Source organism: Dysidea avara, chromosome 11, assembly GCF_963678975.1.
Source record: "Dysidea avara chromosome 11, odDysAvar1.4, whole genome shotgun sequence".
In the NCBI taxonomy this organism is placed as follows: Eukaryota; Metazoa; Porifera; class Demospongiae; order Dictyoceratida; family Dysideidae; genus Dysidea; species Dysidea avara.
This window is the reverse complement of record NC_089282.1, coordinates 5647895-5666315: the sequence shown is the minus strand read 5'-3', so window position 1 is coordinate 5666315 and position 18421 is coordinate 5647895. Positions and strand designations below refer to the sequence as shown.

The 18421-nt window shown below is 36.7% G+C and overlaps 2 protein-coding genes and 1 long non-coding RNA gene across 3 annotated transcripts; 2 read left to right on the top strand and 1 right to left on the bottom strand.

Annotated features, from left to right (window-relative positions):
- Positions 1 to 282: 282 nt before the first annotated feature.
- Positions 283 to 9679, bottom strand: LOC136238374 (uncharacterized). The gene is made up of 2 exons (XM_066028817.1): positions 9638 to 9679; positions 283 to 1364 (listed from the first exon to the last, which is right to left on the bottom strand). The coding sequence occupies exon 2, from the start codon at positions 1239 to 1241 to the stop codon at positions 375 to 377; it is 867 nt and encodes a 288-aa protein (XP_065884889.1). The 5' UTR covers positions 1242 to 1364; positions 9638 to 9679; the 3' UTR covers positions 283 to 374.
- A 52-nt stretch (positions 9680 to 9731) lies between these two features.
- LOC136238375 (uncharacterized) lies at positions 9732 to 10785 on the top strand. Its single transcript, XM_066028818.1, has 3 exons — positions 9732 to 9990; positions 10057 to 10142; positions 10585 to 10785. The coding sequence occupies exons 1-3, from the start codon at positions 9837 to 9839 to the stop codon at positions 10666 to 10668; spliced, it is 324 nt and encodes a 107-aa protein (XP_065884890.1). The 5' UTR covers positions 9732 to 9836; the 3' UTR covers positions 10669 to 10785.
- A 4999-nt stretch (positions 10786 to 15784) lies between these two features.
- LOC136239397 (uncharacterized) lies at positions 15785 to 16650 on the top strand. The gene is made up of 3 exons (XR_010693443.1): positions 15785 to 16010; positions 16106 to 16179; positions 16351 to 16650. It is a non-coding gene; the product is annotated as an uncharacterized lncRNA (long non-coding RNA).
- Positions 16651 to 18421: the final 1771 nt, after the last annotated feature.

Here is an 18421-nt window from a genome sequence, read left to right as displayed (position 1 = left end):
TAATTCTGCACAGCTTTTTAAAAATAAGCAGAACTCCATTCCATGTCACCACCTGCATTAATTTTAAGCATACTGAATTTGCAATACTAATTAGTTTACTGAAGTGACCAATGATATAGCAAACAAACTCTAATATCTTGATAGAACAATAATAGTATGAAGGCTCTTCCAAAAATGGGGAATTCCATGAAACCCGTAGTACCCTCTGGATCTGCCACATTCCATAGTAGGCAATTTATAATGGTAACTATCTGATTGACCAACATTTAGTTTAACATACACACAATACAATAATGTAACAATGTTATTCTAATAGTAGCTAGTGTGAAAACTGAAATGTACACAACAACTAATTTATCTGTAAATATTAAATTTCAACTGTCATTTGTAGAAGAATAATCTTCTGATAAAGTGTTGTGATTGTCATCATACAAAAACTTGTGTCGACTCTCATCCTCAACTTCATCAAAAATCTGCCGGAATTTTTTCTTCCTGATGGTGACACTCAACACGAATAAAACAACAGCTTGAACAATCCCTACAATGGCTGCTGGTACCCCAGTAATATCAAGTGTGCTTCCTAGTTTATCAGAGAACTCGTACGTAACAAGCAGAACAACAACAATGAAAATCGGTAGCAGCAATGATGTTATAAAGTTGAACATATCTCGCTTATAAGAATTTCTAGACAATACTACTCTACAAGGGCTAAGTCTCCACAGTGATATGACTTCTAACATGACACTTGTTCCTGATATTGTCAAGGCCACAAATGTGAGCATATAAGCCACTGACACCATTACAACAACAGGTTTAGCCAGTACAGTGACCAAAAAGAACATAGTGGGCACAGTCAATAGTTGTATCATTAGCCAAATACAAAGTGTTTGAATGATAAATGTGAGCACAGCAAACATTCCACTGTTTAGTATGTCAAATAACTCTGTTAACACTGGAACTGGAAACCTGATGTGCTTAGGAAACCACATGGCAGCCAACAAACCAAACACGTAGACATCTGTTATCACTTCCTTGTAGTCGTTTGATGATGATGAATCTAAATTTAGAAGATTTGAGTCTATATCTTCTACCAATAGTATGAATATCACCACACCAGTAAAGAACACAGCCCAGACATAAGAGAAGGCTTCTTTTTGATATTTATAGATTGTAGCATAAATTGGAACTAGCAGTTTGAATAGTAGGAAGAACCTGAGGATAAGGGACAGCCATAACACCATCTTGATGGAGGTGATAACATCATCAACCTTCTTGTATAGGGGGTCATTAGGGTTGTATCGTTCAATAAAACTGGTAGCATCATCTCATTCAGGCTTAGTATATAGTTTTGTATAACACTGCAACTGTAACATATAAAATTTTAATATATAACATGCTAAAAATGTGTACAGACACAGACAAACACACAGAAATACATAGACACAGACACACCCACAAAGTAAAGCTTTCAGCTATTGTGCTGGCATGATCACAACTACCCAGTGAACCAGCACTGGTACACCTGTGTGCTATTCAGGTGCTAGGTGTCAAATTCTCTTATTAGAGTACTTCAATTGGTCATGAAAATAGGTTGTAGTCACCTAGGGAGTGGACCTGTTAGGCATGGAATGGCCTCCCAATAGAACAATCAATAGCTCCAATAGTACAGTCATTGTAATGGGTGTTACTAAAAGGAAAAATGGGAAATTAGGAAACTGGAAATGGGGAAACAGAGTATTATTGGCAGTATTGCTAGCAAGTGAGGACATCAGAAACCGTAAGTGATGTTGCAAGCTGGACATAAAGCCAAGTGCATGGTCGAAACTTAGTATTTCAATCCACTATTCAGCATTCCACAGTCTTAGAGTGACAATGAGCAAGACTGATTGAAAGCACTAAGTAGCTCTTCAAGTGTTCTCAGTATTGTGCAAATTCGGCCTCGGCATGTGATCTCATATTTGTGTACCTCCTACTGTGACGACTACTAGTGTGATTACCCAATGTCACAAGTTCTCCTATCACTGCTGCTAACACTAGTATACTATACATATGATGTTGTAGCTATCAAATGATAGCTCATAACATTGTGACATACTTAATGTAGTCTCAGGTGTAGTGGTTGGTGAAGTAGTAGTAGAAAAAAAAAGGAATCTCTTGTACTCTATCATGATCATGTGCTTATAACATGTACTATTAGTATAGCTACTACAGACATTGCAAGGTGTAATACTATAAGTTACCGTAGCCCACTATACAGTCATGATAGCACAGAGCTGAACATACACCTGGTAATGCATTGGTGTCTTGACATCACCATATCCTTAATAAATAAAACTGGACTGATCAGCTTTCTTGAAATACATTATTTTCTTTTTGAAGGAATTGAGTACCTGGCCAGTAGTTGGCTACTGAGAACTCTACCCACGCTACTACCAGGGTATGCTAAGTGTGTCATATTCATGTAGCTACATAATATCATGAACCACGATAGTGGGTTCATAATAGGGATCGCCCATGTTTTTTGCAAAAATCCTAATAGAACGCACACCTAAAAACCACCTTGAAAAGCATCCTTCAACTCAAACAACCCTCTGGTGGTTCTTTGCAATGAGTATAGGTCCACTAGTAAGTATCAAGTGAAAAGGAAACAGTATGTGTATTTCAGACATTTGCCAGTTGGTTCATATTATTATTAGACTCTATTCATAATATTATTATTCTTTCACAGGCATAGCGAAGTTTACAAGGAATAAAAAGTAGCAAGGTTTGCTGAATGGATCATTGTGCGTGTCCATGACCTATTTTTGATTTCGTTTTCGGACGGAAACAGCCCAAACCGGGCAGTCTCTTCTTGCCAAAGCGCTATTACGCTCGAGAGGCCATACAAGATCACTCTCAGAGTTACGTTTTTTGGTGTGCGCTACTTGTGGCTACTAGAATCCGTCTTTATTAAACTCAGTATAGGCCAGGAAACTTAATCTGGGCTGATGACTTTGTTGCAAGGTGGTTTTTTTCGCTCCGTGATTATTGTACGTGGGTGGGTTATCCAGATTAAATACTCTAATAGAGCAGTCACTTAAATACTCTAATAATGCAGTCAAGTGTATAATTACAATCCTTGCACTGAATTTGACAGCTATTAAAGGCACCAGTAATGTAAATTGTAGCTCATATTAGGAGACTCTCAGTCTGTATGCACATTGCAATTTGATCAGTTTCATGTGTGTACTGAAATGTTGACAGTGTTACTATGCAGAATGCAAAATTACACTATTCACAACAGTCTTTATTATCAATAGAAGAAATCTCATAATCCATTACTGGATTAATTAAAAAGTACACAAACTAGATGAATTAAAAATTGGAAATTTTAAAATGGGAATAGGGATCGCTGAAAAAAGCCACAAAACAAGAAGGGATCGCCGGGGTGGTAATGTAAACCACAAATCCCTACTCACTTCAAAATGACAGAGCATGTAACTAAAGATTTATGACAGAGTCAAAATAGGGATTTGTGGTTTACATTACCACCCCAGCGATCCCTTCTTGTTTTGTGGCTTTTTTCAGTGATCCCTATTCCCATTTTAAAATTTCCAATTTTTAATTCATCTAGTCATATTACATATGTGTCCTTACTGACAACTTCTGATGCCTCCACTTGCTAGCAATACTGCCAATACAACAAAAATGTACTATAGAGAAATACTCCATTTCCCATTTCCTCGTTTCCCATTTCCGGTTTCCTAATTTCCCATTCCTCACCTCATGTAATATCATGTATTGGAATATTTTCCCATTTTGAATCAGGTACACTTCTAATTCCACCAAAGAATCTAACTATTCACAGCTCTATATCACAGCACTGCATAATTCACTTCATTCTTGTACAAAACAATCCATGATAATAAATTGTATGGAGTATTTTTAGACATTCATTTTACATGACTGCCTTGTTAGAGTATCTGGATCTTTTGCAGCTAAAGTTTACAGCTAAGAAAGATTGTTAAACCATGTTCTTTGATGCTTAGTTGAAAGCCAATACCTACATTTAAACCATATTAGTAATAGCTAACCATAAGTTATAGTTGTGTAAATAAAATATTGCATTCAATTTTGAATGGTAATGAAATACATTATAGCATTTATTGCATGACTACTGATTTCAAGTTGATTAAATTGATTGATGGGATCCACTGCACCACTGCATTACACACAAGGAAAGTATTTGATTGGCTGCCCACACAAGTTGTGTGTGTAATATGTTAGTGATGGACAATACCTAAAATATAACTTGTGCTATGGTAGTGATGTGTTTCAATGATACCAGTTCCTTTTATTATTATGCTTGCAAGTTAACTAGTTGTGAAAATGTTAGCAAGACATTGTATAATTGAACTTATTTGATACCATCACTCAGATCGCTGTGTTAACTGGTATAATTACATAAGTGACAGTGATGCACTATATACAACACAAAATTAATGTCAAAAAATTCTGGATGTTTAATGGGTGTAGCCATATATGGTATGGTAACGTACTATAGCAATCCCATGCACCCACAACAAAATCATGGTACTGAATGGTGAGGTGAACATGGCAGTGATTCGAGTTTATGGGGCATCACATGTCACCTGATTGCAGAAATAACATGGAGTATACTAGTGTCATCCATACATGATACCTACACATGACAATTCATGACAATTCAGCACTTCATACCTTGCATATACATATAGTATAATAATCATACTTCCAATCGCACCTTTTGAAAAGTGAAGAGCAGTTGTATAAATAAATCTGTTAGGTATAGTAGCAAGAATCCATTGCCACAATGCATATATAAGTATTTATCTATTACTGTGTAGAAACTCTACAGAGCATGACACACAGATACAAAAGTGATCACTTAATACTAAATCTACATCTATAATAAATAACTATACAATCATTCCGTAAAATCATTCAAAGATGGCTGGTTGACTGTTTTCTGAGAGATTGTTCCATAATCATACAGTACAATAGTACTGTATATTAGGGACCACAAAGGAGTAGGTGTGGCCCACAAAATAACATCACCTAAAAACCAGCCTCAATTTTCCCAAACGACAATGAGGCAGTATTGGTTAGGTAAAACTAAGCCCAAACAAGCTTTTAGATCAACCCAAAATGCCTTCAAAAAGTTGTTACAGAATTTAAAAAAATATTTATTTAACGGAATTTTCTACTGACTGAATAAGTAATTAACTGACTGATTGACTGATGCCTTCAGACAACATAACTCGATAACAGCTAAGGCTACGGGCTTGATTTTTTCACTGTTCAACATCACTTCAGCCTGAGAGGTGCCTTTTGGCATACCACAGTACGTACAATGCATGCTTCATGGACTTACCGGTGCCCTCCTTTGTGTCCCATTCATCTTTGCTGACAGCAAAAAGTGTCGATTTGGAAGTAGCATGTGATGGTTTCCCTTCATAATGGAAATTGTCTGTATTTTCATAGTGGCTATTTTGATTGCAGAGGTGCTTTTCAAACAGTTCTTGATTCGTACTACTGTGTAACGAGTTGAACATAGCTGACAACGAAGGGTAATGGATACTTCACCTTCAGATGATAGTTGATATAGCTGGGGCACGCAACACCATTTCAGATGCAGGGTTCACCAGTCATAAATAATTATTTACAAAAAAGTTAATAAACAAATACACAAAAAAGAAAACTGGAATTTTCAACTAGAGTAGGGACCATAGCACATCGATAAAAAGTACTGGAGTAGTGCACAATATTAAATCACAGTAAAATAATAAAAAGGGTTAATTATATCCCTACTGTGCTCTTCCTACGGTATCTTGAGCACAGTAGGGATATAACAGTTCCTATTGTTTTACTGTGATTTAATATTTAATATTGTGCAACTCCAGCTTGTTTCAGTACTTTTTATTGATGTGCTATGGTCCCTACCCTAGTTGAAAATTCCAATTTTTTGTGTGCTTGTTTAATAGTTGAAGGCAAGAAAGAGAAACGGTAAGTTGGAATATGGTGTTCTAAAATGTTGAAAGTGATGCCTGGTGGATGTGGACATTGGAGTTAATGATATAGATGGAACAACAATGAGATCATTAATTATCTTGTAAAACATAGTTAGCTTGAAGTAGGTACAATGTGAATCAAGAGAAGGCAAATTAAGTGAGTTAATCATAGCAGTAACACTGTTTCTCCAAGAGTAATCGTTCATTGTGTAATGTGTCGCGGTATGTTGTACCTTTCTATTGCAGAGATATCTACTTGTGAGTGAAGTGCCCATAATTACTGGAGATGTACATTCAAGGATAGGTCTGACATGGCTTTGTAACAGTTGGATTTAATATGCATGTCTTTGGCAGTAGTTGATATTTCTTCTAATAAAAGCTTGAGCAGCATTGGTCTTGGTGCAGATGTTATGAATGTGATTTTCCAGATGAGATGTTCATTGTAAATTACTCCTAAATACTTTGTATTAGAAACCTTTTGTATTAGGTGACTAGATATGTAATAACTACATTGATGGTGTGGTGTTTGTTAGAAATCGTGAGATGTGTACATTTGGATGGATTGAATTCCATTTGCCACTTTTCAGCCCAGGTTTGTAGAGCATGTTGAAGAAGGACACAGTCCTCAGGAGTGCAGATGGTAAAGTAGATTAGGATGCAATCTGCATACAGTCTAATAGTGCAATGTAGATCTTGTATAATGTCATTGATAAAGATAAGAAATAATAAGGGGGTTGGCACTGTCCCTTGGGGCACTCCTGAGAGTACAGGAGAGGTTTGCTGCTGTCACTGTCAATAACTACTGCCTGAGTTCATCCACATAAAAAGCTTTTAATCCAATCTAATAAACATCCATTAATTCCATACAGTGATAGTTTAAGATACAGTCTTTCATGGGGAACTGTGTCAAAGGCTTTAGAAAAGTCTAGAAACAATGCATCAAGTTGATCTCCAGAATTCAGTGCTTCAGCAAAATCGTTAACTACACCCAATAACTGAGTTTCACATGACTGTTTAGAATGAAAGCCGTGTTGGTTATCACATTGTATTCGTTAAAGGTGGGTTGTTTCTGGGTCATTTTGTGAATTGTAACAATATTGGTTTTCTTCCACCTGCTGAATAGAAGCTTGAACAATAAAAGTAAGTAGAGAAGCCATTAAGCTGGCAGTGTCTTTTAGTAACAGGTGTCTATGTCTCTTGGTTATTTTCCAGTGCCCTGTGGTTTCCTAAGCATATCAGGTTCCAGTTCCAGTGTTAAAAGAATTATTTGATATAGCTAAGTATAGAATACATCAATACGGGTGTTTGCCCATTTACATATTTTATGGATGTTCTGCTTGATAGAACTCATGGTGCATGTCATGCTCTTTTTGGTGGCTGTACCAGTTGAACCTGTTGTTGTAACGGTGTCAGCGGCTTACATGTTCATGTTGGTTGCTTTGGCAAACACCAGGAACAAGCATGATGCAGAATACAGATATCTGGAAACTTTTATAAGTGAGATCTGTTTAACTTTAATACACATCATTGCTGATGCATAATTTTCACTGTTGCTGTTAACTAGGAGCACACTTGATATTACTGGAGTACTGGCAACCATGTAGGTTAGGGTATTAAAAATTTCATGTAGCTTATAAAATGCTTATAAAATAATAATTTTCTTCTGCTTTTTGATTTTTAAATTGTTTAATAAATTCTCGCTCAAGAGAAACTTATTTAGAAAAAGATCAAAGCACTTTTACCTTTGATCTAATTGTCTTCAAAAAGAATATTTTAATAATTATATCTTTTTACATGATTTTCCATTACCCATCATTCACCACTGTGAGTTTAAAGTTTGCATTATTTATCGTGAGTATGAGAAGCAAGTCTGGTTCTGACTGTGGTGGAGATCTAGGAAAGGACCAGGCACATGGCTAGGAATCACTGTACAATGTGTGAAGTACACTCCAGTATACAGAGTATGGTACATGACATCTGAGGAAATGATCAAATCTATATAGCTTGTTTGAATTTGGAAGCAATTCTGATTGAAAATACCATAGGGTTAGGGTTATCCCTACGAGTGATGGTCATAACTAAACAGGAGAACAACAATTAAAAAAGGCCTGGATTTTTTGGTTAATTGATTTGGCACAGTATGGCCCATTATGCTCCCAATCTCCTCAGTCACTCCTGTGTAATAATAATAAGTAGTAAAAAATGAGGGGTATAGGATCCTCTTCCCTATGTTTATTGGTCAATTCAAAAGATCAAGATACTCTAATAGAGCAGTCAACTTCAATAGAGCAGTCAACCACTCTAATAGAACAGTCACTAGCTGTCTTAATTTAACTGTAAAACTATTCTAAAGTTCTATCTCAAAATCTGAAGTGTTGCCCCAAACCCCCAGACTGGGTTTAATGCCAACCAAACCTAACTTTTATTGCCCCAAAATTCTTTGGCCTCCTCTACCACCCCTTGTAGGTGTTAATGGTAGACCTAAGTAGATTTACTGGTACTCTTGAGGAACCTACAACAAAGCATAAATTTCAGTGTAGGCCATTTACAAATCCAGGTTGCAAAAATTTAGTTCATCATGCATGAATTTTATATCATATTAACATCAAACACCATAAACTTTCTAAATACCATTTAAGTACCAGACATAGGCATCAGAAATGGCATACCTCAGATCTGGTGGAGCATCCACTGGCTGTTTGGGACTCTACACTGATGTGGATAAACCAGTGACAAGCAGTGTCGAGTAATGTTCTGTGAGACTGTGACATTATATCAATAATCCTGGCTTACCTTACAGGTACAATGAGATTACAGAAGCTCCACAAAATGTTTCACACCTTAGTTGTGATTGGATGTGCAAACAGGGGTCTTCCACACATATCCAATTTGGAAGACCATAACTCAAAAGCATAAAGCCTTGAAATCATTTTTCCATATACCCGATACTAAACAGTAATCATTTTTGATTCCAAGACCAAAGTCAATTGACTATAATTATAACGGTATTCCACCCAAATACAACAAGCTACTGCAACACGACAATCTCCTCCTTGTAATGATGCCATGAATTGTAGGAAAAAAGAATATGGTGACTGTGTCAGGGAAGTTGAACAGGCTTCCTTTACTCCCTTTATGTTTGCCACCACTGGAGACATGGGTAGAGAGGCAGTAGTGTTCTACCGTCGTCTTGCTGACCATCTGTCTCACCGTACATCTACTAGTTACAGTCGAACCCTAGATTGGATTCGTTGCACATTGTCCTTTTCTCTGTTCAGCAACAATGTGCATACATGGAAGTCGGTCCATCTGCATCATTCTAGTGTTGCCTCTCTGTAGATGGGCCAGTACAGAGACTGTAATTCGATTTATGTAGTAATATTTGTATATGTAGTTATGTATTTCATCGTATATACTGTTCTATCGTTGAAAAAAATTTGACTATGACAAATTCACAACTACGTAGCTTATTTATATATGCAAATACGTAGTGTACATTTGCATGTTAAGATTTCTTGGAGAAAAACTGAAAATATTGATTCAGCTTGTCTCCTAGCTGCCCCAGCAGTACACTGAAAATACATCCATGCATGTACGATCAACCTTACATTTGTGCCTTGTCGAATCAGTCAGGAATCAATCAATTCATCCATCAATCCATTAACGATTAAATCTAACGCGAGTCACGTGCCGGAAGCCACATCAAAGACCGGCGCCCATTCAATAAATAGTCTACAACGAAGCCTACAAGATTTGTTCGAGGGTTTGTTTGAGGTTAAAGCTTGAAGTACGACTGACTTGCACGAGATGGCTGCGGGAATGTCTCCAGTAGCCGTGCGTATCTCATATGGAGACCGCTCCAGCCCCCAATCTGATGCAATGTATACCAAACTCAGAGACGCCATCATTGAGGTAGTACCACATGCACAGGTTTCTTTGGATAAAAGCTCTGTAGACTATGGTAAGAGATAATCACTTGTATTGGGAATATAGCAGCTGCCCAGTTAATATATGTACCTTTTCCTAGGATCGAGGAATTACTTTGTGGTGCATTTGAATAATGAACGGATTTTCCGAGGGAATCTTCCTACCATCCGAGCTAACATCAATAAAGTGAGTAGCTAAACAAACATGCTGCTCAGTATATAACCTGCACACATGGCCATACAAGTGTGAATTGTCATGCTGCTTGGGGACCATGCATGGACATAGTGGTCAGGGGCGAATCTAGAAATTTTCAGAGGGGGTTTCTGGTTCTCTGGAATTGCAACTTCAGCCTAGCTACAAGTTGAAGACCAAAAAAAAAAAAGGTCACTAGTCTCACTACATGCTTTTCAATGCTGTGAAGGTGATTTCAAAGGTAAAAGTATGAAATTTTGCCAATAGAAAGAGCCATAAAATGTACTAACTCTTTGTGAATTTTTATCACCCAGACGAATCGTAGGGGCGCGCACTAGTTCAGAGGGGGTTTCTGGAAACCCCAGAAACCCTCTCCTGGTGGTGCTAACTACAATATAGCTATACTATACTTATAACTTACTTTTTATTATGGCAGATTGTGAACGAAGCCAGACTAGCATCAGGTGGAGATACATTTAGGAGACCTCGAAGATTATCAAGATTTTGCTGTATTCTATAATAGGAAATATGGGGACTAATAATTGACTAATGTTATGAACATGCAGTTTTTTTTTTTCAATTATATATACTAACAGAAATTTTTCACTGAAAAGACCATAATCTTGTTGGCATGAAACATGCAGATTCTAGCTATATATGGTCTGCCATTGAATAGTAGTGTATACCTTGTTATGTCATATTAAAAATGAATACAGTTTTTACGTCCTTTTGTGTGAAGGGAGTTGTAGAGATATAAAGATCAAGAGGCTATATGCTGTATGTATTTTTGGTAATCTTGAGATGTAGGATGCACAGAATTCAACTGAATATGTGTTTTAATGCAGCTAGTGCTGTGCTTAGCCAATGATGAAAATCACTATGTTGAAACTTGTTATAGGGATATAGCCATGTGTGCTTGTTACTGTATGGAGAAGCCTTTCCTTTGGGTTCAATTCAGAAGCTTATACCCTTATGGCTAATGGCTTAATCATGGTTGTCATTGCTACCATGCACCAAGTGATCTCACATATATACAAGTGTTGTGTTACTGTCTCCTTGAAAAAGGTTGCTTGTTGTTATAAAGGTATAAATTTATCAGGTGGTGTTGTTGTAGCAGGTGAAATATAAACTGATGTTTGTTATTCAAAATACATGCATGACCTCTATAGTATGAGTCTAGCTGACAATGTTGAAGCCCTTGAAATAAGTAAGTGAGAAAATGAAATATCAGGCCTTTTCCTGATAACCTTTTCTGAGTATATAGCTATCACTGCTTGTAGCATTTGTAGAAAGAGATTGACTTTAACTGTTCAGCATACTCTTACTAAATGGCCAATGACTCAATTTGTAGCTTCACTTGCGCTTCTGCATGTTGATAACTTCAATCTGGCTAGTTGCCTTATTTGAAACTGTTCCCTCATTTCTCTATCTCTGGTAAACACATTGTCACGCTTAATCAGATTTTCTTCCAGCGTTTTAATACCCTCTCATTAGCCTTACTAAGTTCAGCCTTCAGTTGAGTTACTTTACTTCACCCCTCATTGATTTTAACTCTACATTTAGAGCCAATTTCATAAGTTTTGAAGTAAATTATACAAATGTAATTGTAAGCTCAGCTGCTAATCCATGCAACTATCCTTTCCTCACCCCAGTTTCCCTCACTAGGAGTAGGTGACTTGCTTGCTGTATTTAGCAACAGTGGAATGACCAAAATATTTCCTCAATGACATGCAGTTTCTATCCCTGCTTAGTCACTGAAACAATTATGTGAACACACTTGGGATCGTGAAACATGTCTGTTAGTTTCATAACTTATGTTACTCTCAGAGATGTTTTGAGGAAGTTCAGTTATCAAAAGTACCAACAAGTGTCATGCAGTCTAGTCTACAGGTAACCAACAATATCCGATGTCCTTTCTGTTAGCAGACCAATACTGAAGCTCTACTTGAGTAGCTAGCAGTAAACCAACTACAGAAAATCAGGCTTGTGCTCCTCATTGAAGAAAGGTGCCACACATAAATTCTGACGATGTAAAGATAACATTTAATGATTGGCCACTGATCTTAAAGAGAACACCAGATAATGAACACCTGAAGAATCAATGATGTACAGTAGCTGGATAGTTACTTGAGAGGAAGAGCAACGCAAGAATGGAACTGTTGTCAGGATAAGAAATCCTACTACTAAGACACTGAGGTAAGACTAGGTTTAGATGGGCAAATGGATCAGTTCTTGAGGTAATTACTATACCTCTACGTTAAGGTATATGCTAGAAACCACTGGAAGTAACTGGGTGTGATATTGTATCAAGATCAGAGGCTTCATCCAGTTGTAGATCTATTTCTAATGCTGAAGCCATACAACTATGCTATTTCTGTTATTGTGATACTACCATAATTATGGATTATGCTGCAGTTAAGACTATTCTAGGAGCACCAAACCTCACTAGAAGGCATGCAAGATGGTGGAGTGATGCCTATGACGTACTTATTACTCTTGTTAAAAGAATTTACATGTTGACTGTCTTTCTAGGCAGCCAGTTATGTCTCAACCTCCTGATGAAGTTATATATACCTTTAGACCCCAAAGCATTACTATCAGATGGAGGTCGATGAAGACATTAATCTCCATGAATTGAGGAATTAAACACTACTGCAAACCAACCCCAATTAACGGAGCAGTTAAGAAGTTTAACAGAAGTCTTAAGATGATGCTCAGGAAAAGTGAACCTGGGCTTGCTGTGAGACCAATATCTCAGTGGTGTTTTATGGATTTATCAAAACACATAATACAGTTCAACAAGTGAAAATCATCAATTTTTGATATTTGGCTTTGATAGTCATCCTCCTATAATGGCAGCCTTCTAACATCAGTAACTACAGAGAGAGTAGTCCCTTTCATCAGCAAGACATTTAGTTGACAGCAAATTAGCAAGGAAGCTTGAAGACAGTACAAGTACCAACATGACAAGTTTAGTATCGTTGGACCACTTTAGAATATCCTCACAATTCATTCCTCCAATGCCTTTCATTTGAACTTCTATTTTCATAATTTATTCCTTTAATGCTAAGTTCTCTACCTCCTAGGCTGTATTGGTGAGCTCCTTGACAGAGACTAGTACATACATTATCCACTGATTTATCATGGACAAAACATTCTTATCAAATAACAGCTAAAGCTTACAGAACTCAGACACACATTTAGCCAAACACTCGGTATCTTAACAAAAGAAAACTACTTCAGTGGCACTAGCAATTCCTTTATTGCTTCCCCTTATGACATTCATTTTAGAGAAAATTATTAATCACCAAGCTACCTAATACATTGTGTATCTATCTGACTGCAAAATATGTCTGATCAAACTATAGTCTACAAATATATTCTGCACAATGAAAAGTCTACTATATGGATGCCCTATCAGAGTATAATATTATATTTGACTGCTCTATTAGAGTATTTATATTTATTTCAAGAGGGCTCTTGTGTTCCTTCTGTAAATCCTTTCCTTAGTTGAATGTAAACTTTGTTTCTGTACATTACATATGCTGTACATATTGTTGTTACTTTTGTGATTCCAAACTTATTAGTGTGTTTAATAGTTTTCTGCTTATAATTTGTAACAAGCTAAATTTCAAATGGTGGATTGCTGAAACCCCAGCCCCTCCCTTTTCCCCTGGCTAAATCAGCCTGAGTAGCTTCATATAGACACAGGTTGGATATACAGTGGAACCTCTCTATTATGGGCATTTTGTCGCCCAGAATTTTTGGCCACAATATGGTGGAAAATGTATTAACCAGACCTGTTGATATTATATACACAATTTCTATACAATATATTATGATCTATTCCATACATATGCATGTGCTCACACAGGTTAAAATATGAATGCATCCACAAAGATGATGTGACATTCCATGACTTCTAACAATATGATTAGCATTTGTAAGGAATTGCTCAGCACCACTAAATCCTAACAACATAGCTACCTTCTAAAGAAAACCTTTTCTTTGAACTTCATAGGCAAAGTGATGCACATGCAATGATATGAAATGTTAAAAGCAGAGGAGAGTTTGCTATCAGAATAACTATTAATTCCTTTGTAGCTCACTGAGTATACAAGAAAAAAACATGCTCCAATCTACTGTGAAGTGATATGGCATTCACGAAGGCATTAGTAACAATGAAATAGCTGATTCTATATTATAATGCAAATCATGAATACTTATAGGTTTATATCAGCTGAGAATGGTGCAGTATTTGATGAGTATTAACAATATCCTATATCACAGCTGCATGTAGAGATCAGTGACAGTATAAGTTCAGTTATAAGCCTAAAGTAAATTGTCATAATTATAGAATTAGTGACCAATCTGTGAAAAATCCCATCTAGCAAGTGTGCCCATGAGTTAATTGGTGCTGCATACAGGTAAGTTTTTATGTATGTGGAGCCGGGATTCATACATATATATGGTGATTGTTCTATTAGAGTATTTGACCGACCGCTCTATTAGAGTGTCTTTGATCTTTCGTATGGATTGTTGTTTTAGGAAGAAAGGAGGGGGACATGTCCCTCTCTGGATCTGCCACTAAAGTAACAACCTCAAGAATCTGGTCCACTTCAGGTGTACACATATACGTATAGTTAGTTCACTTGAGTTTAAATCAAGGTTCAACTCAGTTCTTACTTGTAAAATTCTGCAAACACTAATGTCAGAGAGTTTACTGCACATATCCTACTTCTCTTGGCTATATATAGCTACAATGCATGTAGTGTATAAGAATAATGTTGTAATGTACTGTACTTTTGGCTGTTAGCACATGTTGCCAACAGACCATTGGTGTTTTTCACCATAAAGTTATTAACAAGAGTTAATAATAGTGGAGCCTCTCAATTATTCTTATTATTAATAAACATGAGAATGCACGAGGTATACTGTATGAGTACAGCAATTTTGAAACTGAACTGCACATCCTCATGCAGTATTTCATTGAAATAATGGTTAGTATATCTTTAATAATGGGGGAAATACATGTGGTAGTGAAATTACATGGGGCACTGAGAAAATCATTCACAATTCTTGTATATCCACTGTGACAATGATTATATGCACATACAACATACATTTTGTTTTGGCATCTTGTTGCATGTTCACTAATTTTAATTGTAATTGTAATATTTAAACAGGGAGTCCACTCAGCTTAAGCTGATTTTCAGTGGAGACCTGTACACAGCATACAAAAATACACAACAACACAAATATACACACCAGAAAAAAAGATATTTAATTAAAATACAAATACCGGCTTAAATGATGCTAATACACAGCTATCCGACCAGGGGTGGTCCATCAGTCTGAAAAGTCCGTATCTCTGAAATTGTGAATTTAAAATAGGATGAAGAAAAAATTTGTCAGTATTTTCAACTACCATAATAGAACAGTCATACTCTAATAGAGCAGTCATTTCCGTTGTTCGGTTAGCCAAAAATCCGGATAAGTGGGGTCCATGCACCGAGGTGACTGCAGAAACCAAACTCAAATTTGTGTCATCAACCAATCAATCAATCAATTCAACTGAGTTCAATCAATCAGATCAATCAATGATTAAATCTAACGTGAGTCACGTGCCGGAAACCATATCAAGGACCGCGCATATTCAGTCTACAGTTATTAAGGTTTGTTCGAGGGGTTAGAGCTTTTGAAGTACGACTGAGATGGCAGGAATATCTTCAGTAGTGGTGCATATCACATATGGGATCCGTTCCAGTTCCGAATGTGATACAACCTGTGAAAAAATCCGAGACGCCGTTAAAGAAGTAGTCCAGCATGCAGAGGTTTCTTGGGAAAGAAGCGAAGATTACGGTAAGATAACCACATCGTTTGGGCATAGCAGCTGTACTGCCTGCCCCACTTGGCCTGCCCAGCAATATATTTATTCTGCGTATCTTTTCCAATAGCAATGACAGATACTTTTAAGGTGTATGTGAACGGTCAGAAGATTTACAAAGGGAATCGTCCTAAAATCAATGACGTGAGTAGCTAAACATACTGACATGCTAGTATGTAACCTGCAAACATGGCCATATGCATGCAAGTGTGCATTATCTGGGGACCTCAGTGCATGGTTGATGTATGCATGACTCAGTAGAAGTAGCTATAGCTATGCAGCTAGCTGCTATATAGGATGTTTTTATTATGACAGATTGTAAAAAAAGCCAAACAAGAATCAGGTGGAGATACATTTAAGGGTTCTGAAGAATCATCAAGATCTTGTATTGTTCAATAACAGGAAGTGCATTCGGGCCGTCATCATCTTGATATAATTGACTACTATAGCTATATGCACATTAAGTGAGCTACTTTTTCAATTATGTAATGATTCAATTTATTTGTTGGCACGAAACATGCAAATTCTATCTATACTATATGGTCTGCCATTGAATAGTTGAATGTATATGTTGTATAATAAAATGAATATACAATGCATGTAGCTATTTTATGAGTTGCAAACTTATGAGACCTTGTAGTTTTGGTAATCTTGAAATATAGGATGTACAGAATCTAACAGAATGTGTTTTTAATGCAGTGCTATGATTTCAGGTTGCTTGCGAATGCAATCAAACAATTCGCACACGTGATTTTTGAACATGATCAAAAATGATCATGCTTATGTGCAGCATTTTAATGTATTGAACAACTACCTCAGTATGCCCCTGGCATTGTCTAACGATCTTAGAAAATGAATAATACATGTAGTTGTGCTAGTGAAAAGGACTTGGTTGAAAGGAAGCAGCTCACGTGTTTGAGCAATCGCGTGTGCAAATTGTTCGATTGCATTTGTAAGCAACCTGAAATTGACTGTAGCCATGAAAAGGTATAGTTAATCATTGAAACTTGTTAGAGATATACACAGATGTAATGATACTTAATTGTCTAGATGTAAACTGCAATAAATGTATAATGAGATTGCACTATAAAGTATACCATGGATACATTATATGAGATTGTACAGGGTATGGTATTATGTCTAAACTGAGTTGACAGCTTTAGGAAACACTTTGCTCTGGCTATGAAGTTTGTTGAACAAAATAGCCCTAAACATATTCTAGATTTTGTTAGTGTATGAACACTTTACACAGTTTGGTGCATGTAGGAGATTAGAAGCTTTTCCTTTGGGTTACTCAGAAGGCTTGCCTGGAGACATATAGTATACAGCAGTAGGCAAGTGGCCTTGACTTACCTGACTTGTAGGAGGCATCAGTGGCGGATCCAGGGGGGGGAGCACAGGGGGCATGTGCCTCCCCTCATCCCTTTCAAAAAAAATTGCATAAAAGATTGAGATACTCTAATAGAGCAGTCACTCTAATAAAGCAGTCACAGTGTTCATGAGGCAGTGTAGCTTAACTATGAAGCTATGAATAAGGATCTTTATATACTTATAGTAAACACATTTAGTAAAGGGTAGCCATTATTGCTGTGACTTTTTTTTTTTTTTGCTCTTCAATTTTTCAGCGAAGTGCACTCCCCCTTTCCAAACTCTGAATCTGCCCCTGGGCATATATGGCTAGTCATAATGGTTGAGTCATTGTTGCTACTGCCAACTAATTTCCCATAAACAGTGCTGCAGTACTGTCTATATTTGAAAGGGTAATCGCTTGTTGTTATCACACTTTGTAAAGGTAAACTTAACAGGTAGTGTTGCTGTAGCAAACATTATAAAGGTGAAAAATCAGCTGATGTTGTTATTCTTACAAATACATTACCTGTCTGACAATGTTGAAGCCCTCGAAATGATAAAGTGAGAACATGAAACATCAGGCCTTGTAGTACCTGTAGAAAAAGATTTAACTATTTCAGCAGGCATATTCTTAATAGCTAATAACTTTGTAGTTTTACTAGCAGACTTTATAATTTCAATCTGTTACCTCATTTGTAACTGTTCTTTGAGTAGTTGCATACATCTCTGTGGTAATTATTGTCGTACTCTATCAGTTGCTGACAGTTTTCCTACTAGCATTTTCCTTTTCAAACATACTTTATATAACAACTTTAAACAAGCTGTAGGACCAGGTGTCCTAAAAACCTTCAGCACTTGTGCTGTAAAGCCTTAAAATAAATAAATAAATAAATAGTATACCCTCGTATTGACCTTACTGAGCCCAGCCTTAAATTGAATTACTTCACTGATGCCTGCTTGATTTTAGCTCTACATTTAGAGCAACTTCCTGTTCTCCTTTTGAAGTAAGGTACAAAACTGTGTAAGTTCAGCTGTT